The sequence below is a fragment of the Varanus komodoensis genome, unplaced genomic scaffold, assembly GCF_004798865.1.
Source record: "Varanus komodoensis strain SLA01 unplaced genomic scaffold, ASM479886v1 scaffold60, whole genome shotgun sequence".
In the NCBI taxonomy this organism is placed as follows: domain Eukaryota; kingdom Metazoa; phylum Chordata; class Lepidosauria; order Squamata; family Varanidae; genus Varanus; species Varanus komodoensis.
The window spans coordinates 1184510-1209405 of record NW_025336223.1 but is presented as its reverse complement, the minus strand read 5'-3'; the positions used below and the strand labels follow the sequence as shown (position 1 = coordinate 1209405).

Below are 24896 nucleotides of genomic sequence, written 5' to 3'. Positions count from 1 at the left end.
CGAATAAGTCCATGTCTGGGTGGCCCCAGCGATTGAATAGTTGGTCTCATACCTGACGATCCAGTTCCCACTCGTGAGATGTGGACATGTGCCTGCTCAAAAGATCGGCTTCCACATTGTCCGTACCCGCAAGGTGTACTGCTATCGGGGTAATAGCTCTCGGAATGCACCACTCCCAGATTTTCATCGAGAGCCATGCTAACGTTGGTGACTTCATCCCTCCTTGTTTGTTCAGATAAAAGACTGTAGCAATGTTGTCCGAGGTTATCTGAACTACTCGGTCCCGAAGAACGACCTCGAACGAGCGCAGAGCCTTGAAAACTGCCAGGAGTTCTAGGAAATTGATGTGATTCCTGGATTCCTGTTGATTCCATATGCCTTGGGTGCATAGGTTGGAACATACTGCTCCCCATCCCAAAAGGGATGCATCAGTACCGAGTGTCATCGAAGGGCATCGGGATCGAAAAGGTACCCCCACGTTTAGATTGGCCGAGACTGTCCACCATAGTAAAGAGTGGAGAACAGAAGATGGGATCTGAAGTAGTTTCTTCGGCAAGTCTCTTTGCAGTCGGAACACTTTGTTGAGGAAAAGCTGTAGAGGACGAAGTCGGAGCCTGGCATGTGGGACAACAGCGACCGACGCAGCCATATGGCCCAAAAGTCTCTGAATGGACCTGGCTGGAACAGTTCTGTCTCGTCGCATTCGATGGATATGTTGGGCAAGAGCTTGTTGTCTGTCCTGCGGGAGGAATGCTCTTGCTGTCATGGAGTCTAGACGAGCTCCGATGAAAGTGATCATCTGTGTAGGAACAAGAGAAGATTTTTCTGTCTTAATGCAAAGTCCAAGATTTCACAACAGGGAACAGGTTGTCTGTATGGCAGCAATAAGTTCTTGTCTGGTTTGGGAGACCGGCAACCAATCGTCAAGATAAGGATAAATCTGAAGTCCTCACAGTCGTAGAAGGGCACAGACAGGAGCCATACACTTTGTAAAAACTCGTGGAGCAGTAGCCAGTCCGAATGGTAACACCGTGAATTCGTACACCTCAAACGCAACAGCCAAACGAAGGATACGCCTATGACAGGGATGAATCGAAATGTGGAAATAGGCATCCCTTAAGTCCAATGAGGTGAACCACTCCTCTCTCCTTAGCAATGGTAAGATATTTTGAAGGGTGATCATCCTGAACTTTTGTGGTGTGATGAACTTACTGACATCCCACAAGTCAAGTATCAGATGAAGACCACCGTCCCGCTTCGGGACCGTAAAATATCTCGAATAGAATCCGTGGAGTCCTTCCGTTCGAGCCAATTGACGAATCGCTCCTTTACGGAGGAGCTGTTGAACTTTGTCGATCAGTACCGGCGAGGATGGAGTAAACCGGATCGGGCTCAATAGAGGAACGATGTCAAATTCTATTCGATATCCGTGCTGAATAATGGATAACACCCACTGATCAGATGTGATTGACTCCCAAATGGGGAGTCGGCCTTTCAGCCGGTCCCCAAATGAGAGAGGGGTGGGTGGATTATGGAGGAGGGGAAGGGGTCGCCCGTCCCATCAACGTTGCCTCCTGTCACCGTCAAAATGACGACGGCTTTGTTGGTATCGTTGTGGTGCCTGTTGTCGGCGGCGCTGTTGCTGCCAATGCAGTGGCTGCTGCCTTGGTTGGTATGACTGACGGTACGACGGATGGGTCCAAGACCACTTACGTCAGGTTTGTGGTTGAAGCTCCATCCGCCGAGCCGTCATTCTGGATTCGTAGATCTTCTTTAGTTTATGGTCGGTTCTGGCGTGAAAAAGACTGGACCCGTCAAAGGGCATCTCCTCTATGCGCCTCTTCGTCTCCTCCGGAAAATTGCAATTGCGTAGCCACACATGCCTCCAGAGGGAGACAGCACCGACCAGGGCCCGAGAGTCTGTGTCCACATGATGGCGCGTGGTGGATAATTGCTGTACTGCGGCCTGCATGGCTTCCTTTATAAAACCTTTCGCAAGGTCGCCTTGGTTGCCTGGGAGCGTCGCGATAACATTATTGAGGCACTGCATTATAAAGTACTGGTATCGAGCCAGTGTCGCCTCATACTTCAAAATCCTCAAGCCGAGTCCGGAAGCAGCATAGACTTGGCAGGCTATGGAATCGATTTTCCTGCTTTCTTTATCTCTGGGCGTGGTATGGCCCCTTGATTCCCTGCCCTGGGAGGACTCCACCACGACTGAGTTCGGTTTCAGGTGACGGAGAAGGAACGGAACGTCCGCCTCCCGAATACGGTATATGGCTTCGTACCTCCTCGAAGTTGGTTGCGGATGGGCAGGCAGGTCCCACGGCTGGATCATAGCTTGCCGCAGGGTGGTGATGAGTGGCAAGACTATGGATGTAGACTGCTTCCCACGGACAACATCATAAAATTTGTCAGTGCTTGGTCCAGGCCGTTGTATGGCGTCAATTTCCAATGATTGGACCAGGCGTAACATCCGCTCCCCGAAAGAGATGTGGGACTCATTGGGGGACCCAGGGCCCTGGAAGGTGACCACGACGTCTGGAGATGTGGAGTCGACATCGGATACGTCAGAATCAACCCCATAAAATGCGGGAGCAGAAGAAAAAGACACCGCTGGTGACATGGACCGGCTGCTTTCTCTGGTTGGTACCGTAGAGGCTTGCCTCAGGACCGAAGATGTCGGGTGGTCTTGAGGAGGTGGAGATGAGTGACCCCTAGGGGCCGGGTAGTGGCCGACGGAATGGTAGTCCCCCCATTTGTGGTAGAAAGACTGAGGATGGTACCACTCGCCGGATCTCCTCTCAGACAATGGATTTCTCTGCCTCCTAGGAGGAGACATCTCAGTCTCCAGGCCCAGTCCTGCTGAAGGCATAGGCGTGGGGGACCTAGCCCTATGTGGGGAATCTCGGATCTCCCCGTCGGAGATCGATTCCTTAAGCAGAGGTTGGGCAGGCTCCGATGTTGGGTCTCCAACCCACGAGGGGACCCAGGAGGGGTAACCCTCATAGCCTCCTGGAGAGTCGGGCTGGGTGGTGTCGGTACCACGACAGCCGTCAGGACCGAGGGAGCCGACGAACCCAAGTCTCGGTGTTTAGAGCGGTCCGGGTTCTTAGGTTTCCTAGGAGGCTTTCCATTCTTGTCCTTCTTAGGTTTCTCGTGCTCAGATGTCTTATCAGAGCCACTGTGCTTCCTTTTTTCACTTTTCTTCCTAGGTGGGGAAGCAGGCTGATTGCCCAGAGCAGATGGAATTTCCCCAGAAGGGCGTGAGGGCGGAGCCTTGGACAAAGAGGCCAGTGGAGCAGGCAGGGCTGGGCGGGTGGCCGCAGGGCTGGGCGGGTGGCCGCAGCCACGGTCAGAGCGGGGTGGGAGACTAGTGGGTCCAACTGAAGGAGTGCATGGTTCCACAGAAGCCTCCGGAGACAGTTCTCACGATTTTTCATGGCCTGCTTCGAGAAGGCCAGGCAGTGAGAACATTTATCTGTCCTATGTCCTTCCCTCAGGCAGAGAAGGCATAGGTCATGCGGGTCTGCCGGGGACATTTTAGACCAGCATTCCGCGCATTTGAGGAAAGCCGCTCATTGCGCCATTGTAAGAAAGGAAAGAGAGGAGATAGTGCAGGGAGTAAGAATATATTTTTGTTTTTTGTTTTTGAAAGAGAGAAAAAGGTGAAAAAACAAGAGAACAACAACAAGAGTAACAACAAGAACTATCAAAAACAGGATTTGTAACTTGGAAAAGAACAAATGGAGAGGTTATATGGACGAGAAGACGGTCAGAGCAAGAGCAAAAGCAGCACAAGGCACAACGAACGGCGGTTGCAAAGACTGGAAAATGGCGGACACTCTGCTCTATATATACTACTAGGGGGGAGGAGAGTGGCGTTTTCCCGCCAAACCGTTAGCTATCAATCTTCTAGCCACAGGCACTGCGCAGGCGCAGTACCCATATGTGTGATGCACAGAGGCCACAACGAAGAACCTGAGTTGTCAGGAGGCAGAAGCTTCTTTTAGATTTGAAAAACAATGAACACTCAGTGTAGAAAGAAAAAGAGATTTATCTAAACAAAAATAAATACAGCAAAACAACAACTGAGGATGTGCTTATGACACCTCTTCAGCACACCCCTTTTGCTCTCATGAACACCTAAACAATTGCAGGGAGACTCCTTTTGCCAGTCTGCAGAATGCTGTCCCACAATTCAGCCTATGCTAAGGTTCAACTAACAATGGAATTCCCTCAACTGAAATAGATATAACACCGAGGTTACACGTGATTATGGGTGAGAGTGGGAATGGATGATAAAGTGCCTGTACAAGGTCAACTGATATGAATATCTGACACTTGTCAGATATGAAGTTTATGCTTCATCTTTCCCAATTTCTCATGTCAAGCTGGTGTCTGATTTACATTGATTAATCTTAAAGCAACATTCTCAAAATAGCAAGAGTTCAACCTTTGTCTGATACTGGGCATAAGATGGAGGAACTGTGGCGCACCACTAGCTCCTCATAGTCACAGTAGTCTTCCCACATGAATGCCACTACAATACCCCCAAGCAATGTCCATCTTTCCAAGTCAATAATACACCTGCATTCAATTTCACCATGAGCGAAATATCTCTAAGAACCCATCTGCAGAGATACTTTATCACTTCAGGGCCACCAAAATTCCCAGTTAACAACTGCTGTGGGTATCTTGATAATACCTGCAGGCATTAATTTAGATTGTGAGCACTTATGGGTGCAGGGTAGGAGCAACTGAAGCAGTCTTCCCCTCCCCATTCCTGCTGCTCTGCATTTTCAGAAGATGGCTGTTTTCTGCTGCCTGGCATCTTGAGAGGGAAATGAGGAATATCTTGGACTCAAGCAGCTCCAGTTTCCTCCCTTCCCCACTTCGCTCTGCAAGGTCACCTTCAAAGAGCAGCCAGTGCAGTTCTTTCTGTGCCAGCTGGGAGGGGAAGGCAACTGAAGCACTACCCCCAGCCATGGAGCCAGGAATCTAGACTATCCGGGGGCCCTTCACACAATCAGGTAACCATGTTTCACCTAACTGAACATGCTCAAACTGGGGGAAAATGAAATAATTGCATTTGTCGGTGCTTGTGACACAAGATATTGGAGAGACATAAAAATCTAGTCCATTTTTTAAAATTTTGTAAAAAAAATTGCATTTTTTTCAAGGTCACAAACATAAACTGCCAATATAATCTGTCAAACACTTTTCAGCATCAAGTGAAATAATTACAGCTACATCTTTGCTTTCAGAATCTGAAGCAATCAGATGTACTGCAGGTCTTAAATTATCTGCTTCCTGCCTCTGGTGAATAAGCCCCATTTGATCAGAATGGACTAAATGTCTATGGGATCTGCTAAAGCCTATTAACCAGAATTGCTGTTAATATTTTTAGCACCATGTTAATTAAGGAAATCAGTCTGTAATTTGTGCAGTTGGCATGGTCTTGGCCAGATTTAGGGATAATTTTATTTATTTATTATATTTATATCTTGCTTTTTTCCTGCAGGAAAGCTAAGGCAGTTTATATAATCTTGCTCCTCTTCTCCATTTTATTCTCACAACAAAAACCTTGTTAGGCTGACAGTAAGAATCTGGCCCAAAGTTACCCATTGAGTTTCACAGTCATGTGGGGACTAAAACCCAGCTCTCTCAAGTTCCAGTTCAGCATTCTAACCACTACACCTCACTGGCTCACGTGCCACACAGGTTCTCATGCTAGATACTCGATATTGATGCATCATATAAGAAATGAATAAAGTTCGAAAGCTGCTTGGTAAAGATAGAAAAGGTTAAGAGGCAATAAGACTAAATGCAACTTGCATTCCTTGTGTTCTCAATGTCACACCAGCTGCTTCCTCTGCAAAGGTTCTGTAAGCAGCTCCTTTTGCTGTGACTCCAGTTGTGGAAGGACCAACTCTGAAAAGAAAATTTTGGATTCTTGACCCCAGAGGCTCCTTGTCCTTTCTATAAAATTCAGGATAACATTTTTGAAATTCTATATCTATGGCTGTTGAGATGGGATGTGTGTGTGTGTGTGCACAAAATTTAATTGTGATTATCTTTGAGCAACTGCATTTCCTCTTCATTGATTGTATGTTAGCGTAAGAATTTCATAACCATTTATTTGAAATTAGATTCATTTATTTGTTTTCTAGCTCTCCTGTATCACAAGGGCTTAAGCCACATAACAGACTTAACATTATTTTATCCTAGGTATGAGGAACACTGACTATTGGCTAGCTACCAAAGACTATCAGTTTATAATCATTGCAATACCGCAGATTAGCTCTGAAGAGCTTGGTGTAGTATGTGGTGGATATTAGCTGGTAACAAAGCAATAAGGAAGCATTTTGAGAAAGATAATGAACTTTGTGTGGCATGTACAAATAGAGCTCTGCTGATTTGACTGGGAGAAGAGAATTTTTAATCTTTCAGTATTTCTATTGCATGTATTTATTTATTCCTTGTAGCAGTCAGAAGAAAATTTCAACCCTAATTGTTCATTCTGGAGCTATTCTAAACGTACAATGACAGGGTACTGGTCAACTCAAGGCTGTCGACTCCTGACAACAAACAAGACACACACAACATGTTCCTGTAATCACCTAACCAACTTTGCTGTGCTGATGGCCCATGTGGAAGTGAAGGTAAGAAGGGCAGGCATGTAGGGAAAGATTTAAATTTTGAATGTTGCGAAGAGACATTGGTGAGGTTATTAAGTGAAGGTAATTCTGACTGGAAGATAACTGCTATTTGCACAAATCTCACAAAACCGCTGTTTTCTGCACAAAATGGCACCTCAGAAACCTGTACCTTAGTGTTATTTGCTCAAATGGTACTAGTCACATTTGACATGTGCTTTCCTGGTGCAGGTTTGCAAAAATTCTGTTGATGGTTTGAACAAATCACAGCTGGATTTTCCTGTTCCAATTCATCCCTTAGATAGCTATGTTTAATGTTTGGCCATAGAAATGAGCATAAAGTGAAGCTTTTGTCTTCAGAACAGACTTCCTGTTTAATTTTAAAGCCATTTTTCTTTTTTCTTTCTTGACTAGCATTTACCACCCATACAAAACACTTAGGACATTCAGAATTTTAGTGTAGCTGTGAACAGACAGTAGCATACCCTGTCTCAATTAATGGGTAGCAGGATTGACAGAAGTTCATGGCCTGTAATCCCAGGTAAGAGGGTACAGGATATATCCAGGGATATTCTTCTCCAAGTAGACATATAGTGATGGATGGGACTCTTTTTACTCACTGTCTGTTTGTTCCCGGAGTTACATTTATTCCAAGCAGTGGTTCAGTATATTATGTCTTTTAAGATGTCGGTGAAAGCTACTGAGGTATGTTATTCTAGAGCTTGTTGAGAAACTGTGCCTTTCATTGGCCTGAGCAGCAGTTCCAATATTTTTAAGGGTTTTCTGCTTCCATGAAAACCTATAGCAGGAGCAGCTGGCAAATTATGTTGGGCGTGCTCAGTTTTCCTCTGAAGCTAGAATACTGCTAATATTCCAAGGTTCCCCCCCACCAAAAAAAAAAATTGTTCCAGCAGATATAAGGCCCATTCTTTTACTCATGGGGTGACCTCACAAATTGAGACTCCATCTTGGATTAGGACCACTGAATGGGGAAGTGTGGGGAGGGGGGACGATTTTACTACTTTGCTTCACCCAGCTGTGGTCCAAATCTGGATTAGTCCTTCATGCCATGCCTCTAATTTACATCGTCAAAATGTCATCCAGTTCTAAGGTAAATTGTAGGCCAATGATAGAGGGTTGAAGCCCTCTGCCCACCTCCAAATTCCTAATCCATATTAGGTTCTATAAACTTACTTTTGAGTAGAAAGAGAAAAACCTAGCTCCATCTTTTAACATAATAATAATAATAATAATAATAATAATAATAATAATAATAATAATAATCTTTTAACATGCAGCTTGATGCTCATAGAATTTGGAAGTGGTGTGCATTGAATGTACTGACAGGGAAAGCAAAAGGATCAGGGCCTCAGACCACCCTTCTGAAAGCAGAAATGCTGAACAAGGTTGGGAAAAGGACATGCCAGGATTGTGTCTCACACCAGAGATATATTCCCACATTAGATGAATTAACCCTTGTTAAGTTGTTTGAGGGAATCTAGTCCTATTCAGTCATTTTCATCATGTGTAACTGCTCCATGTGAGGAAAGGCAAGGATGAATTTGCTGGATGGCTTGTCATTCTCATCACCTATATGTGGAGGAGGCTGTCCTGTGTTACTGTCTCCACATAGGACAGCCTCCTCTATCCATGGGCATGCTCCCCAAGACAACAGATTGCCATTGGCTCAGTATTTAGAATCCCATTTAGCATATAGTTAAACCTTCAAGAAAGTAGATGCAAATATATTGAGGAGGGGGTAGGTTAGCCAACACTGTCACCATAAATTTCCAAGCCTAAAATGTATACTAAAAAGATACGTTCAGTGCTCCTAAGTTACATACAGAACCTGTGAGGAATAATGTAAAGGAAGTTGTGCGTGTTGATGTTCCTGTTAATACATCATTACCTTGTATTTTCTCTAATAAAATACTTGTTCCCAAAAAAATCAGGGAAATTCCTTTATTCAGCAACTTGTCTGTCTAAGGCCAGAGGTAAAAGTCTCCCATATTGTATAAAGCTCCAGGAAATTGAAACCTGAGGGTGATGTGTCCCATGATCAGCGATGATGTTCTGCAGCATTGCAAGCTGAATCTCTCTGCATCTTACCTCCCATGCACCCACAGTGTTCCTTGGTCAGCAAAGATGCCCCACATTGTCTTGAACCTGCCGTGCCTTGAGCAGCATCTCACCTTCCTACTCACTTGGTCAATCCATCCTGCCAGTCACTGAGGTCAGCAGCAGCTGGCACATATCCATGTACAGGAGGATTCCTCCAGCACTGCAGTATGGCGGCAGAGGGCCAGGACCATATGGGGCATATCTGTCGGGCTGAGGCACTCTATTTGCCCCTTCTGGGTTTGAGATTGAGAGGCCCAGGAAAGTGTGCCTGCTCATTGAACCACTTAATGCAGAAATGTTACAATGCTGCCTGGGTTTTAGGAAATACCCTGATACTACTCCCAAAATGCTGGTCTTCTGCAAATCTCCCAGCATGAGAAACACTGCTGTGCTGGGCCACATCAGTTATTCGTTGACTTTCTGTTTGGCAGCCATTTGATTTCATAAACTGCTTGTAGATAGCTGTGGGATGCCCTTGGACTCCAGAGAAAAAGGGAAGCGCACACTCATCTCTGCCATCAAGGGGTCAAGGGTGACTGGGAGGCTACAGCTTCTGCCTCCAGCACAGTCATATTGGCAAGCAAGAGAGCACCCGGGCCTCATGCATTAGGCTGAGGAAAAGCAGCTGCAACAATGCCACCTCTCCTTCCTGTCACAAGGAACACTTGGCTTCAACTCCCAGTTGTTCTGAGACTGTGTGGAGAATTGCTCCGCGTATAAACAACCCACACGCTCACGAGCAATAAAACTAAAGTCTTTTATTGCTACTTGTCTACGAGATTTACAACACTACAGATAAGCTCTAATGTGAAGGTCTTTACAAGTCAGATGCTAGTTCTCTAGTGATGTCTCTTCCTGAGCCCACGTGGGACTAGCTATCTTGGTCTCGCCTTTCCTCCCTGAGGCGGGACATAGTCTGTTTTAGTTCCCATCGTCTCAGAATTCTCCTATTGGTCGCGAGAGAAAAGTCTGTCCCGCCTCCTGTGTCTCCTGCGTCATGCTCAGGCAGTTCAGCGTCAGGAAGGGGTGGGTCAGTCTGCTCAGGCTCTCCATGAGCAGAACTCATAGTGCCTTTTCCCTCAGAGCTCTCTTGCTTTGATGTAGGCTCAGGTGTTTGCTCAATGGGCAAAGGGTCAGGATGAGGTACGGCTATCTGCTCAGCCGTTCCCACGTTAGGTTGTGGGGTTGACATTTGGGTGCAGGGTCTCAAGCACAAGACCTCCTCGTGAGGTGCTGCCTCTGTCGGGGCATCAGGCATGACAGACTGGTAAACCGAAGTGAAGCACAACTTGGCCTCTGCCATCAGCTAGAGTACTGAAGGCTGCTGGTTAGTTTACTGTCTGTGGTATTCGTGTGAGTTTGCAAGATTTGAGGATTGTTATAATCTGATACAAACCACCTTGAGAATGACTTGATTGAATACTGTTGGCTCGCTCCTTCCAAAAAAAAGGGGGGGGACCCAATTAATCACAAGTTACCAAATTATGGGAAAAGGGGGGAATTTGGCATTATTACTCCAATCCGGCAGCCTTCATCATAATAGGAATCTTTCCACTCTATGTTAAGGGCTGCCACCAGTGTTCCCTTTTCTATGAAGCAGATGGCAGAAGTTACCAGACAGGAAAGATGATGTCTGTTCTCCCCACATGTTTCTTCTCCAGTACTTCTTCAGTGGTTCTCACAATGAGCATATTGGCATCATCTTAGGCATGGAGTGCAATGTGCCCTTTGTTTTATGGATAACTCGTAAGCATCTTTGTAAAGCTCTGCTTATTTTTCTTGTATAAAAGAAGGCCCCTTTCTCATGCTTGCTGCTGATCTTGCCTAAAACTTTTCTGTTACTGACGATGATTTTTTTGCATGACTTTATGTTCATAGAGCAAAAGCTCATGGCATGGTGCCTTATGTCTTGAATGCTTGGGGAGTTTGACCTGCCAAAACCAACAGGAAGAGCTTCACAGGGGTTTTCTGTGAAATGGCTACTGTACTGATAAAAAAAAGGCCTTGAGTGTGCCTGCTCTCATTCATAGAATTGTAGAATGGAACTTTATCAACAACATAGTATATTTCTTGTTTGACAGTAGGAATTGTACTTGCATGGCTTTGCTATGTCTTTGTGAGATTTGCTAGCAGTGCCTTTTCTAGCTGCTTTAAAAACTGTGTGCTAGAATCAGTCAAGGCAGGTGGGAAGGTGGACAACTCATACTGGAAGTATCCCACCATTTCAGTTCAGTGTGCCTTGGGAGGGCCATGACATTCTGTGTGTTAACACCCTTTATGTTGCAAATGTGATGTGTTTCAGTTGCAATTGCCACATCTTTCTTTAACACTTTCATAGTTAGACTTCACATCATTTTGATTCATAGCTGCACTGGCAAAATATTTACCAGTTGTTCTCATGTTTTCCATTCCATGTCTGTTGTATTATCCACATTCACTATTTCTTAATTCACAAAGAATATTTACCAGGTCCTTGGGATGAGTCAGCTGGACTGCAGTCTTGAAAGAACCAGGAGATCTAGGGAAAAGTTTAAAATTTTGTATCCGTCTTGGATCAAAATGTTGGTTTTCACTGCTTATGATAATACCTGTCAAAATGCTTAATGCATCAAACACTTCACTTCATGCTGAGTCCATATGGCTCATTTGCTTTCAGTCATTCTTCTGTCCCCAATGTGTCAACCCCTCCTTGGCTTTCTAATGATCTCATGAGCTTTTGCTCTATGAACATATTAGTCTTTACTCCAGCCCACATAATGTTTTGACAGCTTATTGTGAAATAGCCTTTTAGAATGTTAGCATGGTGTACATGCAGTTGAAAGTAACCGAGTTTAAGTCATTTGCAGAGAGAAAAACCATGGAACACATGCCTGGTGGAGAGCCTTCAGGCTGCATGTATTCTGACCATCTGGGTCCTAGCTGCAGTCTGCTTGTAACCCAGAGCAACTCCTCATTCCTCACCAGTTCCTGTGTCAGTGGCTCGAACGTCATTTCCCACACTGGAAGTTCTTCCCTCCATGCAAGCATGCTTCACTCACGCTGTTTTTCAGTGTGAGGCTACACGTTCCCATTCCCAACATTATCATCCACATACGGTGGAAAACTGTATTGGAGTCAAGCATAGGTTGTGTAGTTCTTTGCAGAAAAATGACAAAAACTTGCACGCTGCCTTGTAAGATATAGTACAGCTGCCTTGTAAGATATAGTACAGCCACCTTATGCCTAATGATAAGCATTTATGAATTGTGGACTTGTACACTGTGACCCAGAAGCACCGGTGCTTGCACAGTTGACAACTCTTTACAGTATTTCCCGTGTGTAGAACGCCATGTGAGGCCAGCACTGAAGAAACTCTGATGTGTATGCCCTGTATGTTCCTGCTGAACTGATGGCGATGCTGAGGGGTAAAAACTGGGAGATCCTGGTAACTACAGAAATACAATAAATACTTAAAGAGTGCACACAAAAATGCAATGAGAGGCATCACAGGCCAACAATGTAGCAATGGACATAAAGACATAAAGGATCAACACACTTGGGAAGTATAAAGTCCCCAATGCATAATACCTATGCAGAATGAACTGCAATGCATGCTGAGCACCTTTGAGTTGTTCAGCATCACTTTTAGAGGAATTTCAGAGTCACGGTGCCACTTGTGCAAAAGGTGCAATGGCTGAACGACGCACAGCTATGCTCAGAGTCCCTGGTGTCTTGTGCCCCCTGCCGGGGTAGAGAGTGGGCCAGCTGAGGTAGAGCCAAGGGTTTAGTACTTCAGATGCAATGCGATGGCGGCAGACTGTTTGAGTTGGGATGGTGAAATGATAGCAAAGCAGAGCTGGGAAAAGGAAGGTGGAATGTGCTGTCCTTGGGAAAAGCATACCTGGCCTCTTCCAAGGTTGGGTTCCACACTGCAACAATTTGTTACAATGCATGGTTCACTTTTATAAAAGAGGGAAAACAAAAGGGAAAATGAGTCCCAAGCAGAAACCCATAGAAAAGTCCAGGGGCAGAGACTATGTTTGGAAAAGAAAGCTTAGATCTTATCCTCCTTATAACATAGCCATGCAGTATAATTCACTTTAAAGTCATGGCTGAATAGCTGTATGTGTGAGTGCACACATTATAGAGCAGGAAGGAATAAATCCAGACAATAACAGAGAACCATTAATTAACCATTTTGTTAATTTATGGCGGTTAACAAGCCATACTACAAGGGAAATGGGTAAATAAGTTTTTAGATCTTTTAAGCTTTTGAGACTTAATCCAGACAAGTCGGGGTTCCTATTGTCAGTTGTCCTCGTCCAGTTGAATGACATCTGCCCTGTTCTGGATGGGGTTGCACACCCCCTAAGAGGGTTCAGTGTTTGGGGGTGCTTCTTGACCCAGAGCTCACCAGATGAGCTCTGTGACCAGGAGCACTTTTATCAGCTTCTGCTGATTTTCCACCTTTCCACCTATCTGGACAGGCAAAAAACTGGCAACAGGGATTCATTCCCTGGTAACCTCTTGCTTGGACTATTGCAATGCACTCTATGTGGGCCTGCCCTTGAAAACAGTTCATAAATTGCAATTGGTGCAGAATAAAGCAGCTCACCTCTTATCAAGAACACTGAGGCATACGCATATTACTCCAGTGTTCTCACCTACACTGGCTGCTAATTGAATTCCAGGCACACTTTAAGGTACTCACAATAACTTATAAGGCCCTAAACAGTTTAGGACCTGGGCATGAATGTGACTACCTAGAGAAGGGCCTTTTTCAGACATGGCACCCTGGTTATGCAACCAGCACCCCAAGGAGTACGCTGACACTATGCACTTTTTGATGTCTAGCCAATCCTTTTTTTTTTTTTTTGGCATGGTGTTTTAATTGTTACATTTTTATATTATACGCTTATTTATTTTATATGACGCTGGGTTATTTGTTTAATCTGCTTTGATTGTATTAATTTTATAATTATTTCTACTATGTTATATTTTGCGTCTATATTTTCTTCTAATTAATGTGATTTTTATTGGTTTTATCTTGTGATTGTTTAAAAATTTATGGTAGCATTTGCTATGTTTTTAAATTTTTAATATATTGTAAACCATCCTGAGAGTAATTGACTAAATAGGAATAATATAGAACTGAGATAGGTAGGTAGATAGAGCCTGCAAAGGACAGGTTGATGATGACAATGACAACCTTAGAGCAGCACAGAAATTACTCTTAATTAACCCAGAAACAGTTTCTGGATATTTTGGATTTGTGTCTTTTAACAAATTTTACAATAACTGTTTTGCAGAATAATTTATTACTCATACTCACTATCCAAAATTATTCTTTTTGGACACTGGTAGAGCTGCATCAGCAATTCAGAACAACAGGATAACTGATTTCTTCAAAGATACAGTAAACTGGCCTTGTGAATTGAGTAATGAACCCACATTTAACCCTCCCTTCAGTAATCCTAGCACAAAAGCCTCTCAAGAACTATTATTCACAAAAGTGCAAAGCATAGAGCAGCAGCAAGTATGTGTCTGGCAGAACCCTACTGGAGATAACAACTGTGTTTTGGAGCATCTCAGGCAAAGAAAGGACATTGCATATATGCCAGTAGACAAGAGAAGATATCTAGTCAAGGTGGGCAGGAAAAAAAATTGAGAGGAACCCATTATAAACGATGTGAATATGACCATCTCAAAAGGAGGAGGAAGGAAGGAATTCTTTTTATTACTGAAGAAGTATTTCTCTATCTATTTAATGAAGAAGTGTTTGTTTGTTGGCCCGAGCGGAGGAGAGGTGACACCAATTTTACCTTCCCCCCACAATTAACAGGAATGTATGCTCCATTCCAGGCCATTGTTGTGGTCCTTGTTTGAACCTTTGGTAATATACATTGAATCATTTAGACCATTTATTCCCGAGATTGATTCTAGTTAAGAGATGATACAGATTTCATGAACTACACAGTCAAATTAGACTAGATTTCATTTAGTCTAATTTAAACTTCAGTGTTGCTTCTTACAGATTTTTCCTCCAGAATGACACAACTTTCATTGTCTCCAAGAACAGTTCCACAGATAATGGTGAATTAAGCTAATTATCAGTGTTTTTGTGTCTTACATTAAAACCTATATCCCATACAGAAATAACAGAACAACTGATAAAAAAATAAATGCAATGACCAGCAAGAATGTTTAGGGTAGGCTTAGTTTATGATCAACATCTGCTCTAACTTACATTTTCCTGACCCCAAGCAACTGCATACTGGCCCGAATCAGGAAAATACTTGGCACAATGTATTTCAGCCATTTTTGGTTTGCAAATGCCAGTATTATCTGATTTCATTTATGTTGGATTATGTCTTTCTTTCTACGTCTTTAAAATTCCGCTCCTATTTTATCTGAAATACTGCAAGCATACCTGCTTGATCTTTGTTATGGTACAGGAGTGAAGAGCTGGCTCTGGCCTCAGAGCTGCCAGGCCTGGCCTGACGAGTCCTGAGTGGTTAGAACTGGGTAGAACAGGCCTGAGGCAACTGGTAGCAAGGGAGAAGCTGGTTCCTGGGACAACCAAGATCTCAGAAACTCTTTGCTGTAAGAACTTGAGGGTGCTTTTTGCCTGCTTGTCCTTTTCCTCTTGCTTGCTTGATTTGGGCTTTTGTCCCTTCCATCTCTATTTGTGCAAATGAAGCTTTTTTTTATTTTCACCCTGGTGTGATTTTTGGCACACCAGGCACAAATTTACAGTCCTGGTCCCATCTGAACCATCTGTAGACTACAATGCAAGTGATCTCTGTCTATCATAGTGTGCATTTTGAGAATAAGTGAGGATTCTTTTATATCATTGTGAATCACAATATTACTTAACTTTGACTTTTTGTGAAAATACTAATGAGTAAGAAATATGAAGGCGGTGCTATTGATGCACAAATCAATAGGTATAACTTTCATAGGTAAAATCATGCAGACATCGATACATAGCTAGGGCAGAAAAAAAGCCTCTTTTCTAGAAATCAGCATGTGTGAATCTTTGAAATGTAGCTCACACTGACCAGGCACCATTCCAGAGGAAGCTGGCAGATAACAGCAGCTCAGACAAAGGACAATTCACCCCACCCCATCCTCCTCCTCTTCTACATAATAGCACCCCATCCTCTCCCCTTCTTTGGAGCATCTCCCTTAGTATGCAGGTGGGAAAGTTCATACCATTGTAACTTTTCACTTCTGTAACTTGCTGGAAAGTGTTAACTGTGCTACTTGTAATTCTTTAATGCTCAATGTATAAAACGGCCAACTGAGGACTGCTCAGGTGAGCCATCTGGAATGATTCCTTGGCAGCTGGTTATTCTTGAGAATAAATCTTTTAAAAGAAAACCTTCCTCTGTTGTGTATTTTGGGCATACGTACACCAGCATACAGTCCATTTGGTCAACACTATTAAACAAAACAGACAAAAAGAACAGAAGGAAATACTCCATGATGAACCAGTCACATCATATGGCTTTGGACAGCAGAGAGAAACAGCCCTACATAATCCTTCAGATACAGAACATTTGTGTTTTACAAACAGAAGAAAATCAAGTAGGCTACACTGACCAGTCTGAGCAGACTGAAGATCAACAAGTTTATGTACAGAACACAACCTCCCAAGAACTTCAAGGAGAACCGTTGTCAGTAACTACCACTAGAAGTACAGAATCCTCTGGAGAAAGTTATATTGAAGTGACAGAACCTACACCCAAAGAATTAACACAAGGCACTGAAGGAACATGCCACAAGATAGATACACCAAAAGAAGCAGTTCAAGCTCATTATCATCTTAAAGACTTGGAAAGCAAAACAAATGATCTCAGCAATGCAGACACAAAAATACCAACATGCTACCAGTCATTTCAGAAACAATAATGACATGGATTTATGCACCACGTTGAATAGCAAGGAAATGTCATTCTAGGTTGAGAAAGATCCATTGAAATGTCAGCATTGGGATCTACCTTTTGCCAATTTGCCGTGAACATACAAAAACCAAGCCCAGTTTTGCTCAAAGAATTTATTCCATTCCATCAAAGTAAATGGAGAAACTACCCTAGTGTATTCTCCCACAAAAGAAAATGTCTAATATTTTGTGTGCAAGCTCTTCTCTAATCAAACTGCCTCAAATACAGCTGTAGCTTCTGCTGCATTCGATGATTAGCATCATGCTTATCTTGTTCAAACTCAGTAAAACTGTAAAAATCATACGAACTCTGTGCTAACATACTCAACAAGAAAGTGCTCACATCAAAACTCAATGAGCAAATCAAATCAGAGCAGGATTAATGGACACATGTACTTCAACAAATTATTGCAGTGATTTCCCCATAGCAGGAATATGGCTTTGCATTTAGAGGAGATGTTGAAATATTTGGTTCACCAAAGAATGGTAACTTTCTTGGATTGCTTAAGCTAGTTGCCAAATTTGATCTCTTCCTGTGTGCTTACATAAATCAGTATGGAGCTAAAGGCTCCATAGTGTGCCTCAATGCAGTAAATATTTTTAGCATAATAAATGAGCTTTACTTTTTTTTTTCTCAGCTTCTACAAAAGATGGGCAGTGCTAATATATATCTTGCCTCATGAGAAGAAAGTTCCTAAACATTTATCAGACACAAGATGGAAGACTCATGCCAAAGCTACTGCAGCTATTAGTGAAAGTTATGCTAACATTGTTGAAGCCCTCAGTCATATTTACTGTGATAAAAATGGAAAAGGAGATGCTAGATGACAGGCTGAAAATCTTCTGCAGGAACACATTTGCTAGACCAAATTTCATAAAGTTAGCAAGGCACTCCAAAGTTTACAAATTTCATTGAGCACATGTGCAAATATTTATAGCTCACTATTGCAGTTCATATCAAACTCTCACGCTAATTTTGATGAAATTGAACAGCAAGCAGAGAATACAAAAAATACAACGATGGGACAGCACCCAAAGCCTTAGATGAACTTTCTCCAAGAAACTAGTTTGGAGAATGGATAAATGGAGACTAGTGTCCATTTATCCCTGTCATGGACACTCTTGAAGCCAATCTAGACAGAAGAGCAACAGTGTATAGGAATGTAACTGGCAGTTTTTCATTTTTGGTAAACCTTCGAGCAACCAAGGAACAGAATCACAATGGCATTGAGATGTTAATGCAAAGAACATGCAAAGGATGTTGACTTTTAGTCTAGCTGAAGAACTCTTGCACTTCCACCTGTATATCAAACAAGCTCTCCCTGAAGAAGAAAATTTCAGCCACCAAGATATATATCAAATAATATTCCAAGAGAACATCTGGATAGCTTTTCCAAATGTGGAAACAATTTTCAGATTGTTCCTGCATTTAATGGTTACTAACTGTACTGATGAAAGATCATTTTCTAGACTAAAAAGGATAAAGAATCTACAGTCAACAATGTCCCAAGTTTGGTTGTCTGATCTAAGTATTCTGTGCATAGAAAATGACAAACTGCAACTTACTGATTTTAATGATATAATTGATAAGCCCTAAATAGCGTTGGACCACATTGTATTAGGGAGCACCTTGCTCCATATATTCCTTCCTGTTGGCTAAGATCATCAACTGAGGAACTCCTACAAGTTCTTCTCCCTAAACAAGTTAAGGGGAGGTTGTAAGGAGGAGGGCCTTTTCTGAGGTGGTACCCCAATTGTGGAACGCTCTACCACCAGAGATTCATCAGGCACCTACCTTGTTGAGCTTTAGGTATCTGACAAAAACTTTCCTTTTTTGGCTCACCGATGGCACCACTTAGATCATCTATATTAACTGCACTGGTTTTAATACATTAATTTATGTTTTACCTTTACTTGACTATGTTTATTGTGATTTTATCTTATTTTATTTATTATGATATTTTAGTGTTTTATCTCACTTAGTGTTAGTATCAGTGTTTTTATTGTAATGGCTGCCCAGAAAGTGGGATACGAATGGGTGGCTTTCAAATAAATCCAGTAAATAATTACTGGAATTGGCCAGATTCAAAAGGGCAGGGCTCCTACAACTAGAGTCAAATTAAAGTCTCTGAATGCTCTAGGCATTCTCATAGCCATAGACTCCCAAGATAGACAAATATTTACATTGTAAAATTACCAATTGCTTTTACATAGCAGACATAATCAGAAATGTTGCTTCAGTGGCCCAGAGATATCCCATCCCTTGTATGTAAGGAGGGTAGGGAGGTTTGTAGTTTTTCTTTTCTCATTTTCCTCTATAAATTTCAAGTTCTGAAGAATAATTTCCATGTAATGAACTTGCTGTGTTTTTCCACCTCTAGTTGGTAGAAAATGTATTTTAATGTACATCTGTGTGTGTGTGTGTGTGTGAGAGAGAGAGAGAGAGAGAGAGAGAGAGAGAGAGAGAGAGAGAGAGAGAGAGAGAGAGAGAGAGAGAGAGAGAGAGAGAGAGAGAGAGCGAGCGCATTAAACAGCTTTTGATCAGTTTTCATTGGTCCTCAGCTAGTGAGCAATTGTGGAACACATTGTTTTCCCTACTGAGTTGCCCTTGAAGATGGTTTGAAATGCAGTAGTCAGATTGGGACCTGTAGATTTGAACATATAAGACTGCTTCTGGCTGCCTGTATGCTTCTGGGCCCAGTTTAAGGTGCTATAAGCCTTGGGACCACAATAACAAAAGAACAGCACCATCCAACTACAAGGAGAGGACCCAATGCAAACAGAACGGATTTAGGTTTGAGCACCAGTGAAAAGTTCTGCACAGTCTTTCCATCGTATACTGGATAAACTTATCGCTGAGATAGGTTGACAGCAAGCAACACTCAGTAAAACATTTTGCTTCCTTTTGGATAGGCTGGTGTCCAGTGATGAAGTGGCCTCTGCTTTGACAGATGAATTTCTGTTTCCACACATATTTATGCAGCCAAGAAATACAGGGCAGAAATTATCATTGCACAAATGGCAGACAAGCTGGTGATAAGTTTTCCACATGCTTTTAAAATGTATCTTGCCATTTTTGGAATGAGTTGTGATGGAAGAGTATTCTTTTGCTAAGTTGAAGCATGTAACATGGTCTTGGGTCAACCATGGGACAGAATCAAATATCTTCACTAGTAAGTCAACACAACTAAGTGCTATGAACCAAGCTGGCAATCCAAAGGTTCTCAGCATGCTCTCATTTTTGCTTGTGGTGCATTTATTCATAGGTATCACGCACTGCGGACATTATACTTTTCAAATGCTAGACATTTTTATGCTCACTACATTCTTCGAAGGCAGTTTTCTGCTTGTAGTCATTAAAGACACAATGAACTGGCATGGTTAACTGAGGCATGCTAGACAGTAGTTGGAGTTTTTTCTATCTAAACATGCATAGCATTACATTCTAAGTGAATAAAACTATGAAAGGGCATGATGAGCTATATTACATTTTTCATATGCTTTCAGGCTTCATTCACCTGGAACTTCTTATAAGTTCATTGCATTGAAAATAGATCGACCTGGTAAAATTTCCTTGTCCCTAATTATATTTTGCCTTGTACATTGAAAAGAAAGGAAATTCAAAGAAAGCAAGGGAAACTCTTCTAACATTTAATGAGGCTTTGGAGACTTTGGCACATTATAATCACAAATAAAATCTCTAATAAGGGGAAAGGTGTTGGAGCACTTTCTATAGTTAGATGATTGGAAACACATTAAATTGCTATTATAAATGCTGATTTTATTCTAGTTGATTTTAAGATTAAGACATACTTGCATTAATTCCATGAAACCCTTGGCCTAATTTTAAAACCTTCAGCATACAAGCAATTCAGACCGTTGGCAAGAGCCATCGGACCCCTCTCTGACAACCAGCTGGGCAGGATGGAAAGAGAAAGGGGGTGGCAGGAAGAAAAGGGGTGATTCTGGCCCTGCTTTGGTCCCTTCACCATGTTCCACCCCAACAGAGCTCACAAGAGCTCCTTGGCGGTAATTTTGAGGCCTGACCTCAGGAGAGAAGGTCTTCTTGGCCATAAGCTCCCCACTTGTGGAATGGTCTCCCCAGTGGGACCACTTAGCGCCAAATTGTCATCCTAGAAAGTTGAGACTTTCTAAATGCCTCTCCGGCATATGATTTCCTATGACAGTTGTTCTATTGGATCCAAGCATTTTATTGTTAACTGTGTGGGTTATTTAAATGTTTATCTTAAAGGATTTATATTAGGTTTTGTTATATCATGTTTTGGGTTTGAATGTTTGTTCACTGCCAAAAGCACTTTGGTGGTATATATAAACGGGATGGATGGATGGATGGAGGTATATTAATGCACTTTTGCCTTTTGTGTTCCTTTTTATGAAAGATTGGTATGTGGCTAGACAGTGTCAAACAGTTGCAGCCAAGTTAAGCTTTCCCAGGTCTAGATGGCTGGCGTGCACCTGTGGACTCCTGATTTTGTCCTGTTGTGTCTGCAGCACGGTGATGCAGTCCATGATCTGCTCCTGGATGTTATTACATGGGTCGGCATCCTCCTCTCCCTTGTCTGCCTCCTGATCTGCATCTTTACTTTCTGCTTCTTCCGGGGGCTCCAGAGTGACAGGAACACAATCCATAAAAACTTGTGCATCAGCCTGTTTGTGGCAGAACTTCTCTTCCTCATTGGAATTAACAGAGCGGACCAGCCGGTAACTATCCAGTGAGATACTGAAGCCTGTTCTTTGCTCCCCACATGACTTGTTTTAAAGAGAAATTGCCTTTTTTTGCCATTGCTCCAGCAAACTTCAGTGGCAAATCCCTGCTTTTACCTGTTGCTCTAGTTGCTCTGTGCAAGCATTGGTTCACTCTGTAGCACTACCATTAGCATCAGCCCTAAGACACCATTGGATACTGGCCATGGATGGTACTAAATCACATATTAATTGCAGTTAGGATATTCAGCTCAAAATAGACATGCAGAGATGAAAGATAATAGTAATACTAGAGGGAGAAAAATCTTAATTCGAAAGAGGAAAAATAGATAAAGAGAAAGATAAGAAGCAAAGGGTATATTTCTACTATTTGGTACTGAATTAGAATTCCTTCTCTTTTCTGAGTTTCCCCCACCTTATACTGAAATGTTAAGGCAACATGTTTTTTATTCCCTGGGTCCTTTAGCCCTTCTGCTACTCTCTTTCTGATACTTCTTCCTCTCCCTACAAAAACCTCTTGCTTTTTCAACTGCTTTTATGGCCATCTTCTGTTGCTTCAAAGGGTGGCTTAGTTGAAAGGGGAGGACTTTATGAGTATCATACATCTTTACCAGATTGGTTAGTCATAAAATTCAGTTCCTTGTCCCTTTTTAATGTTATCGATTCCTTACATAGCTAACAGGACATGTGCATTTTTCATCACCCCATGCCAAATTCAGGTCCTGTTCAGATTAAAATAATCCATTTCATGCTTTGTCTTTTTGCTCTCCCAGATAGCCTGTGCGGTGTTTGCTGCCCTCCTGCACTTCTTTTTCCTCGCCGCCTTCACCTGGATGTTTCTGGAGGGAGTACAGCTTTACATAATGTTGGTGGAGGTCTTCGAGAGTGAACATTCACGTAGAAAATACTTCTATTTGGTTGGCTATGGTGTGCCTGCTCTGATTGTAGCTGTTTCAGCAGCAGTAGACTACAGAAGTTATGGCACGGGAAAAGTGTGAGTTTCATTGTGTGTCCAATTTATTGTTTTAGTGGAATCTGAGAAACCAATGCCAGTGACAGTGTTGGAAATAAATAGTTATCGGGAGACTGAGTCACAGTAATGAAACAATTCTCTCTACTACTTACTAAAGTGTCCATGAGCATATGTGGAAGAATGGAGTCCCCTTTCTAGAATACTTTAAATTCCCTAGAGAAATTGGCAACTTCTGCAAATCAGAAATTAATAGAGACTGCCTACTGAGAAATAATGTTTCATTTAAACATGCTAATCACAAGTAATGTTCTTATAATGCTGATACTGAAGTCCTAAGTAAAACAGTGAGGGGTGCAGTTGTAGTTTTTTGCAAGAGTTGTTGGAGGACACTGCTCAGAGGAAAGTTTCATGGTTCCACATACCTTGCTAGGAAAAGGACATCCTATCCAGACAACGAGGCTGAGGACATCGCATAGGATTCTAGAAGCTCAGATGTCTTAGCACTAGACTCACATGAGGTGCAATCCAGTGGCAGCAGGTGATCCTGTACTGTTCTGCAAATGGAGGGAGGGACTCTCTGGGAGGGAGGGAGGGACTCTCTGGGAGGGAGGGAGGGTGCCACCTCACAATCAGTATGTGAAAGGCTGTAACTGATGCTTAAAGCCCATTAAGAGAGAAATGGGGGCAACTGTATGGGGCATTTTGGCAACAGAGCACCTCCAGCACAACTTGTGGTTGAGCGAGTGGCATAGGGAAGGATGAGAAGAACATTGCTCCTATCCAGAAAGCCCCCACAGAAACCCTGATAGCTGAAAGCAGACAGAGCCTAGTTCTACTGAGGTGATAGGGCAGTTCCAGAGCTGTACTACTCACCCCACCCCAAGCATGGGATTATTCCCCATGAAGGTGACATTTCTAGTATAGGGATGGTGCTGCTGTGTACCTGTGTGTTTTATTGAAGAGAGTTCGATCACATGAATCCCAGTCCGCACTGTGAAGTCAAACTGTCTGCATATAGGGTTACCGCTAGTCAATGTATGAGGTTCATCTGTAAGACAAATAACAATGTTATGTTACCTAAACAGTGCCCAATGTTACTTAAACAGAGGCTGGGTTTAGTTGAGCCATGACTTCCCTGGGGGATTTGTGTTGTGTTGTGTGGCCCATGGAGTGTGGGTTATACAAGGGTTCCTTATTTAACTGTCCTGTGAGCCACACTTGCTGGGTTCACACTACACATAATCTCCCAGCAGGGGCTACATATTCCAAATGGCAGCCACATGCACCTGTCCTGGGTTAAATAAACTGCCCCACTGATTGCATCCAATTTCTTGACCTCTCTGATTGCTAGCTTAGCTACAATGCAATGCTTAACTTGCTATCTAAAAAGTGTTTTTAACTTAAAAGCTGAAATACTGCTAATACAGCAGGAAGGGCCCTGAGTCAAACAGGCAGGGGCGGCCCTTATACTGTTGTGAGACTTGGTTGCCTTGTTTACAATTGCAAATCTATGAATGTCCTTATTAATAATGAAACAAAAATTAAAATAGTTGTTAAGATTTCCTAGGCTGTTAATATGCTGTATTGTCTCAAAATTAAGATGGGATCTCTAACATGACTAAACTTTTATTCCTGCCTTCTGCTACATAACCTCTGGATGGCACTGTGGTATAGAAAAATAAAGCAATTACTCTAGTGGAAACTTGCACTTTGTTTCAGGATGAAAATAAAATCATTTTTCTGTATAAAAAAGACCACCACCCCAAAAGCCTCTTAAAATACAAAAGCGACACTAGAAGTTCGCACTGTTGTCCAAAGCACCCGTAATAACCATGAGAAAGGAACGATCCATGCACAATACAAGCTTTAGGTGACAAGGCCTTAGTGTAGCACCGCACTGTATCTGCAAGAAAACTGCCTTTGGGTTTTTAGCCAGCATCTACTGCAGTAGCAATGCCTGCTTTTTCTGGCCACAGGGTTTTGGCTGCTTGGCTATTCAACTGAGTTATAATCACTAGAAACAGGTTTGCCTCTCCATGCAACGCTTAGGAGCGGGGGAACTAGAAGTGATGAATAGAAATGTTCCACAGGCAAATGCAGGTGTGCTGTGAGATTCTTTCCATGTCTCACTCACATGCAAATCCTAGGATTGGGACAAAAAGGTGCTTTGCTTATACTTGAATCCAAACTAACCTAATTTACATTTTCCTCAACTATTAAGTGAAGTGGAGCACAATTATCCCTCACTTACTGCCCTTCTTTGAATGCTGGGCTGCAATTTTTGCAATCAGCTGCCATCCCAGATTGGCCATCTGCCTGTGTTTCTTGCCTTTTGCAGAGACAACACGCTGGTTTCAATTGGGGCACAGCATGCGGATGCACCTTTTGTGGGAAAGTCGGGAAAGTATGGGACTGTGAAATTATGCTTATGTTTGCATTGTTTTACTGTTCTGCTTTCACTTTTTGCTGTATAATTCCTCTGTTAGTTGGAGGA

The 24896-nt window shown here is 42.6% G+C and overlaps 1 protein-coding gene across 2 annotated transcripts in view; it reads left to right on the top strand.

Moving 5' to 3' along the window:
• ADGRL3 (adhesion G protein-coupled receptor L3) overlaps positions 1 to 24896 on the top strand; it is a 394878-nt gene that overhangs the window by 284373 nt on the left and 85609 nt on the right. For both annotated transcript variants that reach the window (XM_044449737.1, XM_044449736.1), the window contains 3 exons: positions 6489 to 6665; positions 21217 to 21426; positions 22203 to 22423. In XM_044449737.1, coding sequence (XP_044305672.1) covers positions 6489 to 6665; positions 21217 to 21426; positions 22203 to 22423 — 608 coding nt within the window. The remainder of the gene's footprint in view (positions 1 to 6488; positions 6666 to 21216; positions 21427 to 22202; positions 22424 to 24896) is intronic.